The 14,768-nt window shown below is 38.4% G+C and overlaps 1 protein-coding gene across 29 annotated transcripts in view; it reads left to right on the forward strand.

The window, feature by feature from the left end:
* The window catches only part of ADD3 (adducin 3), a 132,287-nt gene that overhangs the window by 114,970 nt on the left and 2,549 nt on the right, over positions 1-14,768 (forward strand). For 11 of the 29 annotated variants that reach the window (XM_084994241.1, XM_084994235.1, XM_003359365.5 and 8 more), the window contains 10 exons: positions 1,570-1,721; positions 2,731-2,811; positions 3,640-3,789; positions 4,229-4,372; positions 4,486-4,584; positions 6,065-6,247; positions 6,813-7,070; positions 8,656-8,775; positions 9,197-9,283; positions 12,622-12,745. In XM_084994241.1, coding sequence (XP_084850367.1) covers positions 1,570-1,721; positions 2,731-2,811; positions 3,640-3,789; positions 4,229-4,372; positions 4,486-4,584; positions 6,065-6,247; positions 6,813-7,070; positions 8,656-8,775; positions 9,197-9,283; positions 12,622-12,745 — 1,398 coding nt within the window. Of the gene's footprint in view, positions 1-1,569; positions 1,722-2,730; positions 2,812-3,639; positions 3,790-4,228; positions 4,373-4,485; positions 4,585-6,064; positions 6,248-6,812; positions 7,071-8,655; positions 8,776-9,196; positions 9,284-11,842; positions 12,746-14,352; positions 14,449-14,768 lie in introns of all 29 variants that reach the window. The other 18 variants (XM_084994231.1, XM_021073191.2, XM_001924738.6 and 15 more) reach the window with 3 other exon arrangements.

Consider the following 14,768-nt stretch of genomic DNA (forward strand, 5'->3'; position numbering starts at 1 on the left):
TGCAGACATTTTATTCATTCAGCATTTCTTTAATGAGAGCACCAACTTGGAGAAATGAACACTGCAAGGATACCAAGAATCATAGGGTGTTAAGTTCAAGCACTTTACACCTCAGTGAGATATGCACAGAAGTCACTGCTGTACCAAGCAGGTATCCAGAGTCCCAGACCAACAGGGACTTTCCTTTTCCTTCTCTTTCTTCCTTTGTTATTTCTTTTTTTTTCTTTTGGTTAAAGATTTACAAGTAGTTTAGTGAATTCAAGTACTTCCCCATCAGAGGAATGGCATGAAAAGAGACATGATGGTGGGAACGTGCAAGGTGAGGGTAGAACCCAAGTGGATCCCTGTGTTGACACATACATATACTGGTTAAAGGGTCTTTGAAAGAGGCCCAATGTGAGTTATAAGTGCTTAAACTAGAGAAGTGGTGTGGATACAAGAAGGAAGAGATCAGTGAGAAGGGCATAGCCAAGGAAGAGTAGAGAAGACTTAGCAACAGGTTTGAATGTGGTGATGGTGGGGCTGGTGAATGCATGGTAGGAAGAATGATGAGTTCCAAAATCACTCACTCTTCCAGCTTGCAAGAAACATTCTATCAAAAGAAACAGAAAAATTGAAAGATTGAGCTAGTTTGGTTCACTTTTTCTATAATATTGAGCATCTGTCATGTATCATGCACCCTAACAAGAGTGCATAAGGGATAAAGGATACAAGATCCATGGTAGTGCCACACAGGCCTGGAGAAGAATTCTAGGATAGAGGTAGTAAATAGTGTCTAAGAGAATGAAGACTGAGAAAAGTTGGACTTAGGAATTGGGTCATTAGAGATTAAGCAATTGGGTCATTAGAGATCAATAGAGATTAAGACTAGTTCTTGTTGCTTGGCAGAAACCAGACTGCTGTTTGAATGCTTTCTTAAATGGTTTTTATTTGAATAAAGTCAAAAGAGATATTAGAAAGGTAGCTTTCTGTTGAGATCTTTTCATCATAAAATTAGCAATAGCTTCAGTGTTAATAATGCTTTCATGGAGTTCCCTTAGTGGCTCAGCAGTAAAGAACCTGACTAGTATCCATGAGGACATCAATTCAATCCCTGGCCTCGCTCAGTGGGTTAAAGATCCGGTGTTGCTGTGAGCTGTGGTGTAGGTTGCAGATGTGGCTTGGATCCTGCCTGTCTGTGGTTGTGGCTGAGGCCAGCAGCTTCAGCTCCGATTCAACCCCTAGCCTGGGAAGGAGCTTTTATTTGCGGGGCGGGGGGTGGGGGTGCAGCCCTAAAAAGACCAAAAAAAAAAAAAAGCTCTCACCATTGAGAGCATGTGACTTAACTCTCTAACATCACTCCCTAACAAGTACTTGATGAAACAGCAAGATGGTAGCTGATATGTTCTTTTACTCTCAGTGTACTTCTTTGAAGGATAATAAGCTAAAGAAACATTGTATGAGCTGATAAATTTCAGACCATCATTTACAGTCTGGGACACTCCCAGACTCAGGCTTCTTCCTGGCAACTAATTTTCAGGTAAGGAATTATTTGACCTGAATCTCTCTCCACAATTTTTCCTCTTTTAGGTCTCGGCATGGTCACACCTATCAATGACCTTCCTGGGGCAGATACATCCTCATACGTGAAGGGAGAAAAGCTTACTCGTTGTAAACTTGCCAGCCTGTACAGACTTGCAGACTTGTTTGGATGGGCCCACCTGGCAAATACATATATCTCAGTGAGTCCTTCAGCTTTCACTTCCTCTTTTTTTTTTTTTTTTTTTTTTTTTTTTTTTTTTTTTAAATCCCAACTTGAAAGCAACTGTATTGTCCTCACCTTTTCTCAGAAGTGCAGTTTTTGGACCTTATCCTCTGAGCCTGGCATGCTGGACCTCATCCTGATTTAAACCTTATATTTAAGAGAGAGGCTGCAGTTACCCCAACTTTTTTCTCCATTTACTATCTGTGTTGTTCCTCTAATTCAGACCAGTTGTAGAACTTATCCAGGAAGAAATCCTCAGGCAGAGTTTTCCCTCTTTGTGTTAATGATATCTGAGAGACAGTGATATTTTTAAAATGCTTTAAAAAGCAATTGGAGCAGGGAAAATAGAGGGGGTCAGGAAGTTTCCTCCCTGGTCTTTATTTTTGAAAGATATTTTTCCCATTCATCATCATCTTGTTTTCATGTTGCCACACTTGAAACAAGATAATATTTGGAGACAAAAAAGTATGAAAATATTGTGTGATGAAAATGGCACAGATGTGAAGTATAATCTTCCTACAATTTTTCAGCCCTTCCTTCCTCCCGGCTGTTCCTTAGTTTGCCCTTCCATCTCTACCTTAATTCCTTCTTAGGAAAAGATTCTGTTTTCTTTCTTTTGCTCATTTGCCCTTAATTTGCATATTTAAATCAAGATTATAGTCATTACCACCTTGGGTTGAATTATATTGGCATTCATTTCTCTTGAAGATAGCTGACCCTAAACAACCTTAAAACCCCCAGAGTGACACTTTAGGTAAGTCCAGTGTATGAGGAACTAATGTCAGGATATTTTTAGCAAGTGCTTGAGGGTTTGAGGGAAAAAAACTTTTCAAAGAAAGTTTCATGTTGTACACCTTTAAGTTCTGCTTTGTTTTCTCCCCCCAGATCTCTTACAGTTATTTGTTGTAAATATATTCCTAGTCATGTTTACACAGCAAAATATGAACACCTCATAGTAATTCCATATTTTTTTCTCTTTCTCCCAGGTAAGAATAAGTAAGGAGCAAGACCACATAATAATAATTCCCAGAGGTCTGTCATTTTCTGAAGCCACAGCCTCCAATTTGGTACAGTTTTCGTTCCTGTATTATTTTTTCTGTGCTTCCTTGTGCTTTTCTGACAGTTTTTATCTTTTAGTACAGGACAGAATAAGAAAAGGTATAGATGGAAAAGCATTTACTAGTTAACAGGAATAAATTGGAAAGTTAACATTGTGGTTTTTTTTTTTAAATAAAAGCTTTAGGGTTCAAGAAAAACAGGGTAGTTGAAGAGCCTAGTAAATGAATTGGTCTAATCAGCTAACCTATTCATGTTTTAAAGAGAATATTTTGATTTTTTTTTCACCCCGTACTCCCTGTAATTTGTGTGAAAAAACAAAAACCACACATACACACACACAGAGACTATACATTTTATAGATAGATTTAAACAAAGTTCATTTGGTGTGAGACTAGCATCCAACATTCTAGCATTTTGTTTTCCATAATTGTACTCTTAGCCATTGTCGTTAGCCTCTAGAACAGTAGGAACTACATTAGTTCTAGTGCTGCAGTGTTAATTACAAGTGGATGTTTTCCAGCCATTTCAGTAAATGATGGACTTGTCCAGACCTTCAGTGAAGAGCTTAAGTTATTTAGTTTCTTGAAATGGCACTTCTTGGTAAATACTAAGTTTTGTTGCAGACTGTTTTTGTAATTAAAATTTTCTGGGAACAAAGCCACACCCATTCTTTTGTAGCGGGAGAGTTGAGTAGTTGCAATAGAGGCCTACAAAATCTAAAATATTTGCTATCTGGCTTTTGACCAAAAAAGTTTGCCATGTCCTGGTTTAGCTTGCAGAACACAAGAAACTTTAAGCATGTGTACCAATTAACTATGTCTTTGTGATTTTTCCAGGTGAAAGTCAATATCATAGGAGAAGTAGTGGATCAGGGAAGTACTAATTTAAAAATTGACCATACAGGATTCAGTCCCCATGCTGCAATCTACTCAACACGTCCTGATGTTAAGTGCGTGATACACGTCCATACCCTTGCAACAGCAGCTGTAAGTCACTGAAGGGACAGTGACCCTGGGAAGTGTATATTTTCATGTCTTTCCTTTCCTGATGCTTTACACTTTGCCATTTGAAATCATTTTCAGAGTATTAATGCTCTGCATATCCAGAAAGTAAAAAGTCCCTTTGGACTAAATGCTACAGTTCTAGGAAACAACTAGAGAGATAACATTTGCATTTTTGAACTAAACAGTTTAATAATTGGGTCATTTAGTTCTTTGGAGCAAAGCCTATTTCATGATATCCAGTACAACATGTAAATTGTGTAGTATCCCCAAGTTCTTTTTTTTTTTTTCTTGAAGAAGCAAAGAGCTAACAGAGGTAGCTGGAGTGGTAAACACAGCCTGAGCTGACTGAAGAATACAGTTCCTATGAAAGTGTAATTAGTAACTAAATGTGTGTTATCTTGGCCTGAACCTAATCAAATAGGTATCCTCCATGAAGTGTGGGATCCTTCCAATTTCTCAAGAGTCCCTGATCCTGGGAGATGTCGCCTATTATGACTACCAAGGGTCACTCGATGAACAAGAGGAGAGAATTCAACTGCAGAAAGTTCTGGGACCAAGTTGTAAGGTATGTAGTAGAGTTTTCTAACTAAGGAGCTATTTTTGTTGCTGTTACTGTTGATGAAAGCAGTGTAAGCTATGCCAGTTATTTAAAGTGATTGCTTTGGGATTCTATTTTAGGTGCTGGTACTCAGAAATCATGGTGTGGTAGCCCTTGGGGAAACAGTTGAGGAGGCTTTTCATTATATTTTTAATGTGCAGATAGCCTGTGAGATTCAGGTAAGAAAAACCCTTTACTCCCCTCTTTTTTTTTTTTTTTTTTTGCTTTGTTATTTGTTGAGTTGGGTATTGTGTTTACTTATTTCCAGAGTCCTATCAGTTGATGGCTTTTGTTTTGTCTTTTAAGAGAAGTTCTGTTTCCCTTGAGTTTAGGGTCAACTCAGGTATCTCTTGAGTTAAAAACAGGAGGAAGGAAATTAAAATTCACATACAGACACACAGCAAATCTAAGTGCCTCATAAACATAATTTTCATCATAATCCTATTTTTAAGATATATAGTTGCACAATTTGTCTGTTTTTACCCTCTAGTGATGTGGTGCTAATTAAGAAACAAAGGTGACTGCCGGTTATCAAAGATCAGATATGTTGCGGCCATTTTCCTGAAAGTGTTAGGGCAGGGCCAGAAGTTTTATGAACTCATGAGCTGTCCAGGGATTCATCAGCCTCAACTTCAATATTATAATGGATTTGATATTTATTAACCACTTTTTCCCCCAGAGAAGCCGAATGTGTTTAATGCACAGATTCTCTGTCTCTCTCTCTCTTTTTTTTTTTTTTTTTTGTCTTTTGTGCTTTTAGGGCCACACCTGCAGCATATGGAGGTTCCCAAGCCAGGAGGTCTAATTGGAGCTGTTGCTGCCAGCCTACGCCAGAGCCACAGCAACGCCAGATCAGAGCCGCGTCTGCGACCTACACCACAGCTCACGGCAATGCCAGATCCTTAACCCACTAAGCGAGGCCAGGAATTGAACCCTCAACCTCATGGTTCCTAGTCGGATTTGTTTCTGTTGCGCCACAATGGGAACTCCTGCACAGATTCTCTGGAAGCAAATGATAGTAATCTGAATTTATTGGAATGGCCACCAAAAAGGAGGGAAAAACTTTCTCTACCAACTTTAGCTTGTCTTAACAACCAACATTTTTTTTCTTTAATAGTCACTCCTCAAATGAAGCTATGAAAAGCTTAGTTAAATTAGCAAGCTGACTTCTGCCTAAATATCTTTAGATTCACAGTATAGTGCTTATATTCCTTTAAAATTATAACTTTCAGCAAACATATTAATGGATTGCTATGGGTAAACTGCAAGGAAAGAACTTTAAAATTTGGCAAGAGAATTCCATTTCTTGAACCATATTAAAAGGTATGGCTTTAAATGTGTTTTCCATCAGGGAGGATCAGAGTCCTGGAAGGTATAGGTAGATGGAAACAATACTTCAAGCTGCCTGCTTTCATAAGTGTATTTCTTTGTTGGTAGCCTAAATAACTATTACAGATATTTGATGAATTGAACTTATGCCCTTTTTTTTGACCACGCCTATGGCATATGGACATTCCCGGGCCAGGAATTGAACCCATGCCACAGCAGTGAAAATGCCAGATCCTTAACCTACTATACCACAAGAGAGCTCCAAACTTGTGCCTTTTTAAAAAAAATACTCATTCTAGTCTCTGTTCCCTAATTTGCCATTGATTACAGGTGCAGGCATTGGCAGGAGCAGGTGGTGTAGACAATCTACTTGTATTGGATCTTCAGAAATACAAAGCTTTCACTCACAGTGTAGCAGCATCTGGAGGAGGAGGAGTGAATATGGGTTCCCATCAAAAATGGAAGATTGGCGAGCTTGAGTTTGAAGGGCTGATGAGGACTCTGGACAATTTGGTAGGTGGAAAATTGAGCATAAACTTGGATTTCATGTTTTCAGATTCAAGAGCAGATGTTCCATCTCCATTTGATTTTGGAGCATGCTCCTTACTCCTCTGGGAGCATAGTTAGACCGTAGGAAGGAATTCAGTATATTTTAAGAATCATACAGTGAAACATGCAAATGTCATCCTAGATTTTACCCTCTTCCACTAAAAGTCAGGAGGCAGATTGCCTTCAGACCCAGGAACAAAGACGTAAATGAGCACTGAGATTTGGCCTCCAGAAAACCAGTTTATATCTAGAAAAATGTTTCTGGTCAGCAGTTTTGGAATTACTTTCTCAGGAAAAACTGTATGAGTGGAAACCACTTTGTCAGCTCAGATAAATTTTAACCCGATCTTGAAATTTGCTTGATTTCCACTCTAGTGTTTATGTGGAGGTGGAGTTTGGAAGGATTTCTTCTTTGTTAACAAATAAAGTAAAGGAGTCTTGTTGAATCATTTGCTTGAAGAATAGACCCTAAATAATCTGTTTGGTATAAGATTGATTTCTTCAAATGTGGTTTTTCCCCCTCTCCTAGGGATATAGAACAGGCTATGCTTATAGGCATCCTCTCATTCGAGAAAAGCCTAGGCACAAGAGTGATGTGGAAATCCCAGCAACTGTGACTGCCTTTTCCTTCGAAGATGATACAGTGCCACTCTCTCCTCTCAAGTACATGGCGCAGAGGCAGCAGCGTGAAAAAACAAGATGGCTGAACTCCCCAAATACCTACATGAAAGTGAATGTGCCTGAGGAGTCCCGGAATGGGGAAACCAGTCCCAGGACCAAAATCACAGTATGCCCCCATTTTATGTAGTCTGCCTTCACTAAATATCTTGCCTAGTTACTGATGAATTGAATGTTCTGTGTTGGAAATACTGGGAAAGTAGAATATCATGTTAACAGTAACATCATTCTAAATGATCAGGTAACCTTTGTGCAAGGCACTTTGGCCTAAGTGCTGTTCATGAATTCTCTCATTTACTTCTCCTAATACAGAGAGGATGCTATGTTTCTCCTCCACTTTATAGATGAGAAAACTGAAGCACAGAGGGATTTGCTAATCATTTGTGACTGGCAGAGTCAGGATTTGGATGCAGGCAATCTGACCCTGGAGCCTGGTTTTACCCATTACCTGATACTGCTTTGTAGTTTATATTATACCCATGAATCAGAACTATAAAAGTTATCAACACCTAATGGTGCCAAATTTTGTCAGTATAAGGGTAGTGCATAGCTATCCTTAGGCAAGAACTGATAAATAAAGAAATGAGTTATCTTTTTTGATGTTTTGCTTCAGATTTGGTTTAATTTTGGAGTGCATATCACCAAACATTTCCTAGGTACTCAAAATTAGTTCATCCTATCAAATAAATCAGTAATGTTCAACACGGAAATGCATAGGCATCAAAGTGTTTTTCCCCTAGTCTATATGATTTCTTATCTTCTAGTAAAAGAGCATGTTTCCCAAAATTAATTTTGTCAACAGAGACTAACAGCCAGCCATCATTAATCTCGATGAATATTAGCTTTCTTTAAGGGGTATAAAGTTAGGTAAGTGAGAATAATTGTATAAGGCTCTCCCATCTCGGTGGTGCCATTATAGTATAAATTATTACCAGATTATCCCCTTTATAAAATGCTTGTCAGGCCCATTCTGAGAGCTAAAAATAAAAAATGAAGTCTGGAAATCTAAATCTTAAGAGATTTTTTGAGTCCTTTTTGGTGACTTCTTAGCCATCATCATTTGATGAAACTTCAATGCAGATGACAACTATGAATATGAGTTAATGTGAGATCAAGCTTTATGTCTACCCTTGAAAATTTTCACCAATGTATTCAAAATTCCAGAAGAAGAAAATTTAAATAGCAGCATAATTTAGTATTCGTGTGAATACTAACATTTGTTTTTAAGTGAATGCTGACTCTAATTATTATGACATATAGAGTAATTGATCACTAAAAACTACTTAGTGAAATTCTTTAAAATATCGTCAGTGTATGGAGTTCCCATCGTGGTGCAGTGGTTAACAAATCCGACTAGGAACCATGAGGTTGCAGGTTCGATCCCTGGCCTTACTCAGTGGGTTGAGGATCTGGCGTTGCCGTGAGCTGTGGCATAGGTCGCAGACAAGGCTCGGATCCCGCGTTGCTGTGGCTCTGGTGTAGGCCGGTGCCTACAGCTCCTATTCGACCCCTAGCCTGGGAACCTCCATATGCTGCAGGAGCGGCACCAAAAAAGGCAAAAAGACAAAAAAAAAAAAAAAAAAAAAAATCGTCAGTGTCTACCCCTTTTCTCTTTAAGTCAGTAAACATTTGTTAAGAACCTACCATATTTCTTTAACACAAAGCTTCATTCTAGAAAATTTTTGATTCTTTAGTGGATGAAAGCGGAGGACTCTTCCAAAGTTAGTAGTGGAACACCTATCAAAATTGAAGATCCAAATCAGTTTGTTCCTTTAAACACAAACCCGAACGAGGTACTAGAAAAGAGGAATAAGGTAAGATATGGCCTTCTGTGTCTGGAGGAGGCATTTTTATGCTGTTCTGTGTTTAAATCACTAGTGATTAAATCTAATCATGCCCAGCTAAGGGTTTGAATACAGAAGAATTTGAGATTTAATTCTGTATAACTTTAGCCTGTATTGAATACTTCCAGTTCTGTGCTAGTTACTGGTGAGCAGGCTATACGGGGAAGACGTAGTAGACATTTCTGCTGTGTTAGTGAAAAATGTGTGTAAAACAGTAGAAAATCACATCAAGAAAAGTAGAAGGGAGTAATGTGAATTGTTAGGATGGTAAAAGAGGGCTTTATGGAGATGGAGTTAAAGAGGCCCTTACCCCGGGTTGGTCAAATTGTAAGCCAAAGGTCACCTGCAGAGTTGTCTCCAAGATCTTCTTGTTACTGTTTTATAAATTCAGATTCGTGAGCAAAATCGGTATGACTTGAAAACAGCAGGACCACAGTCTCAGTTGCTTGCCGGAATTGTTGTGGACAAGCCTCCTTCTGTAAGTCTGTGAAGCACTATGATTTTTGTTTTGACATTAACTTCTTTGCTTTTTAAATATGAATATTTGTTTTTACTGAAGTTAATATTAGCACAAGTTAAAAAGTGAAGTAATACACCAGATTTAAAATGTCACCTTTAATTCCCAATTTCTAGGGACAAGGACTTTCTTTCTAGCGTTTACCTTTGTTTCTAAAGAGCATCTTTATTCTGCTTTTTCTTAGTTTATCAGTTTTAGACTTCAACTGTATTTCACTGAGTCTATATCATCAACTGTAAGAAGTACCATCTTTTTATGTATCACTAAAAGAGAAAAAAATTCCCGACAATTATAGTTGTAAGAAACCAATTATAAGATGCTTCCCAATTTCAGAGATCAGGAAATGTGGGGGGGGGGGGAATTGCATTGTAGAAGTAATCAAAGACAATAGTGACTTCTTTCATGGATGATGAGGATTTAGCCTGTTTACACAAGGCTTCCCTTTTTCATTCTCCCAGTAAGGTTGTATCACTATGTTTTGTCTCCTCAGCTTTCAGTGTTTATATTTTTAAACATTTACTGCTGAGCCCAGGTAATATCCCATGAGGACCTTTCCTTTTTTATACAACTTTTCTCCCTCTGGAGAAAAAGGCGCCACTTTTTTTCATTGGCTTAGTATTTGGGGTACATTGGCTTGGTTCTTCCCAAACTTTTCTTGATATTATTTTCCATAGGGTCAAAGGTAACAGGTAATCTCTCAGTTCCATCCTTCTGTCATTCTGGTCCAGATCTGGACCAACAGCTCTGCTTCTCACCTATATAGTGCCCCGTTTCCTGCGTCGTATGTCTTCCACTTTCTTGATTTACTCCTTTATTATTGAGCACATCCACTGATAGCTTTCTGGAAAAGGATACGTAGGAAAGTAAGTCTAAAAACCTGTGTTCTACCTCCAAATGTGCATGTAATGGGTACAGAATTCTAAGTTACAAATAATATGAAAAGCATCACCATATTATCCCCCAGTGCCACATTATTGTTAAGTAGGAAAGTATTATGATTCACACACTTTGTGTAGGACTCTTTTTTCCTTTTATTTTATTTTATTTTTTTGTCTTTTTGCCTTTTCTAGGGCCGCTTCCCACGGCACATGGAGGTTCCCAGGCTAGGGGTCTAATCAGAGCTGTAGCCACTGGCCTACGCCAGAGGCACAGCAACGCGGAATCCGAGCCACGTCTGCAACCTACACCACAGCTCACGGCAATGCCAGACCCTTAACCCACTGAGCAAGGCCAGGGATCGAACCCGCAACCTCATGGTTCCTAGTTGGATTCATTAACCACTGCGCCACAACAGCAACTCCAGTCTTTTTTTTTCTTTTAGACCTTTTCTACATTCCTGCTTTTCTGAAATTTTGTGATGATGTACTTTGTAAATTTCTTTTTAGTCTTTGTTTTTAGGGTGTAGTAACTCTTCACTCGGCAAAGTTATGTCCTTCACTTCTGGGAATTTTTTTAAAAGTGTTTCTTCAATAAGTTGTCTTTCTTCAATTTCTTTCTTTTCTGTTGGGATATATATACTGTTGGTTGGATCTCTTTGACTGAGCTTCTGATTTTTTTCTTTCCTACCTTCCATCTCTTTGTCTTTTTAGTCCTGCTTTCTGGGAAATATGCTTGGTTTTATTTTCCGAGCCTTCTATTTAATTTTCTATTTTGATACTTTTTTTTTTTTTTTAATTTTTAAGACTTATTCCTTGAATGTTCCTTTAAAAAAAAAAAAAAAAGATCCTGGTCTTTCTGGATACTATTATTTTTTCTTATCGCTCTAAAAAATCAATTTTAAATTTTCTTTATTGTCTGTTTCTTCTGAGTTCTGGTCTCCTCTATGACAGAAACCTTCCTTAATAGCATCTGGAAATTCATGATAGCCTGTCTGTATTTAAGAATGAGACACTGGAGTTCCTGTCGTGGCTCAGTGGTTAGCGAACCCCACAAGCATCCATGAGGATGTAGGTTCAATTGCTGACCTCACTCAGTGGGTCAAGGATCTGGCATCGCCATGGGCTATGGTGTAGGTCACAGATGAGGCTCAGATCCCATGTTGCTGTGGCTCTGGTATAGGCCGGCAGCTACAACTCCAATTCAACCCCTAGACTGGAAACCTCCATATGCCGAGGGTGTGGCCCTAAAAGACAACAACAACAACAACAAAAAAGAATGACACACTGAAAACCAGGCAGAAGCTCTGGGTGTGCGCAGAGCTTGGGAACTGGAGAGCTCCATTGTAGGGTGACTGGCTGTGGACCAGGTTGTTTCTCTAAGAAATCCCCAAGTGTTAGTGTTTGTAGTTCTTTTATCTGGGGCCATTTAATTTAGCCAGAGAATTTTCTAGTCTCCTGCCAGTCTCCCCTCATCATTCTGGGAGCCCTCAGCTGTGTTTTAGGTACCCTAATCTAGGCCTCTGACCATCCACAGCGATGAGAGGGAGGTAAATGCTCGGCTGTGTGAAACAGAAAGGGGATCTGAGAATCTATCTGTTTCTTATTCAGACTTTTAACTTTTTTAACTTGTCCCCCTTTGCAGCTTTTCTTCACTGCCACCTTCTGTGATATCTGGGCCTCACCGGACCTCTGCAGGGCAAATGAGCTTGCTTCTCCTTTGCGCCCTTCTGCGCAGGACTAAGGCTTCAACTTTCCCAGCTCTGCCACCCACTCTTCCACCTCCTTCCCATCTTCCAACAATGTGTTACTATTTCTCATCCTCTTTTGTCTCCTCTTCCACTCTTTTGTCCTTGAAAGTATATACTATTTTTGTTGCTGTAACTTTACTATCATTTTAGTGAGGTTTGGGGAGGAATTTTTTAAAATGCACAGGTTCAGTCTGCCAGGTTTAACCGAAAGTCTCGATTTCTTTCTTAGAACAAATAGGTACAAGTTTATTTTCATAGCAAATTTAAACTTCTTTTGGCACAGTTTCATTTTTCTAAGCCTTTTGACAAAGGCTTTTTGAAATTCTTGGTTTTTAAGATGTTTCTTAGTTTATGAAGCTTTCTAGAACTTGACTTATTTTTTTTCAGTTATTAAAATTGACCTATGCAGATTTATCTAGGAAACATCACTGGCAGTTAGAGTCTATTGAATCACTAGTCGAAAAGCACTAATCCGATAGGAGTATTTTAAACAAAGCGTGTTGCCTTATCATTTCTTGTGATTGTTATGAGGTGGGGTGTCAGACATCGTGTATACATTTATGTGTGTGTGCATGAAGTTGTGTGTGTATGTATATATATCTGTGTGTGTAAAATATATAAAGATAGAGATGTAAGTAAAGCTCTTAGTAACGTCGTTGTTTTCCTGTGCAAGACCATGCAGTTTGAAGATGATGATCATGCCCCCCCGGCCCCTCCCAACCCCTTCAGTCATCTCACAGAAGGAGAACTTGAAGAGTATAAGAAGACAATCGAGCGTAAACAGCAAGGCCTGGAAGGTTAGTTCATTTTGAGATTAAGCCCAGGATAACCACACTGCTAACAACAGAGCCCCTTGAGTTGGATAATGGAAGATAGTTTGTGGGGTTTTTTTAATGTTCCCTTTGCACTCAGTGGTTCTTTGTCCTCTTTCTCAGTCCTTACTTGGGTATAGATAGGACTGAAATGCAAGAGCTACTGCAGCCTATGTCTGTTAACATGGAGAGAAGACGGTTTTCCTCAGAAAGCAATCTGAGTGCTAGCAAAAAAGTCTTCTATAGGAAAGTGAGATCCCCAGATGAGTAAAGAATCACTGGCTAGAGTAAATGGAGATATGTTCATAGATTTAAACATTTTAGAATATGTGGCTTTTAAAAAACTTTTTACTTTGACATAATTATAGATTCACAAGTATGTGGCTTTAATGCTTTGTAAAATCCCTATTGTTCCTGCTGCTTCAAGATGCCAATGCTGTGATTTCAAAATCAAAATGTAAAGCAAAGTGCTAGAATTTTTATGTGATTTCTGCTGAAGTATATGGGCACTCTAGTGAGGTTGCGGTTTTCTGACTTCAGAACCCTAAGTGAGGATTATTTAAGAATTTTTCATGAAAATGCCCCAGTCAGTTGAATACCAGCTCCCTTTTTCTCAAGAATAAGAAGTTCTTTACAGCAAGGGTTCTCAATCTAGAGTGTTTGGATAAGCTTCAGACAGTCCATGAGCCATCTGGAAAACATATGCTTAATTCTGTACCATATACATTTGAGGAAAGCAGGGCTTCATGGTGGAGGACAAGAAGTCTCTGACCCTAAAAGCGGGTATAAGCCTCTGCTTTAGAGCCTCTTCAGCATATATTGAAATTCTTACCCAAAGCAAAACAGAACCAATAGTTAAAGAATCTTTGTCCCTGTTAGATACCATGTAGAAAGAACTAATGACATCTGGGTCGTCTAGGAAACCATTTTTGTCAGTGTTTTAGTGTCTTTGTCACAAAAGGGAGTCATCCTGACTTGTTAATGTAATTACACTAACTGTTCTAAGTAGTATTATTCAATTTATTTATTTAACATAAGGTTGGAAACTGTCTCTATTTTTATATTTTGTAAAATGTCCTTTAATTTCTTATTTTTGAAAGCCTAAAGATGCCAGGTAAAAATATTGCGCAATAGAACCATTACCTTTTATATATAACTTTATAGTTTCTTCCACATTCAGTATGACCTGAATTAGCTCCCTAATATTGCTGCGACAGGAATCACTAATTGGATATTGTTCAAAAATTCAGTGAGGCTTTCATATTTCTTTTCATTTGGCTGCTCGATATGTTTTGGTTTTCTAACCCTCTAGCAAAAGCTAAATGCATACATATTATTTGCCTAGGCTGCTAGTAGTCACGCCTCCTTAAAGCATGTATATAAAATTACTCTTAGCAGCCGGAAATGTTAACACATTAATCTCCTCATAATGCATAATTATCAATATATGGGGTAACTGTTAGCATGCTTAGCTGATTGCTGAAGAATTTTTTCATCCTGCATATGCAGGCATTTGGTGTGTGCACTAACCTCCGTGAAATCTTATGCTTCTTTGTTTTTGCATGGCTTTTAACTTAACTCTTATCCAACAGATGCTGAGCAGGATTTACTCTCAGATGACGCTTCATCTGTTTCACAAATTCAGTCTCAAACTCAGTCACCGCAAAATATCCCCGAAAAATTAGAAGGTATTCAATGTAACTTCCCATAGCCTTCACTGAGTTGGTCTTTAGAGTCTGTCCTTCTGTCATTTGTGTCCGTATAAAGAAATTGAACACCTGATTGCAGTAAGTTTACCATGGATTTACTTAAAGCTCCAGTAGTTTTATATATTTTATCAAATAGGGTGCTACTTGTGTTTAACATTTATATTGACTTAATTTGGATGTTGGCAAGTTCTAAGAATTTGTGAAATTAAAACTAGTTTGTCATATATCTTCCAATCAGAAGCATGAAATCATTTTCAGTTTTGACTGCCAAATGACCCCAAAGTTAATGAAAAATGTGT

Source organism: Sus scrofa, chromosome 14, assembly GCF_054392235.1.
Source record: "Sus scrofa isolate SSC_HxYL_T2T_F1_AM1 chromosome 14, Sscrofa_HxYL_maternal_Yorkshire_Landrace_v2.0, whole genome shotgun sequence".
Lineage (NCBI taxonomy): Eukaryota > Metazoa > Chordata > Mammalia > Artiodactyla > Suidae > Sus > Sus scrofa.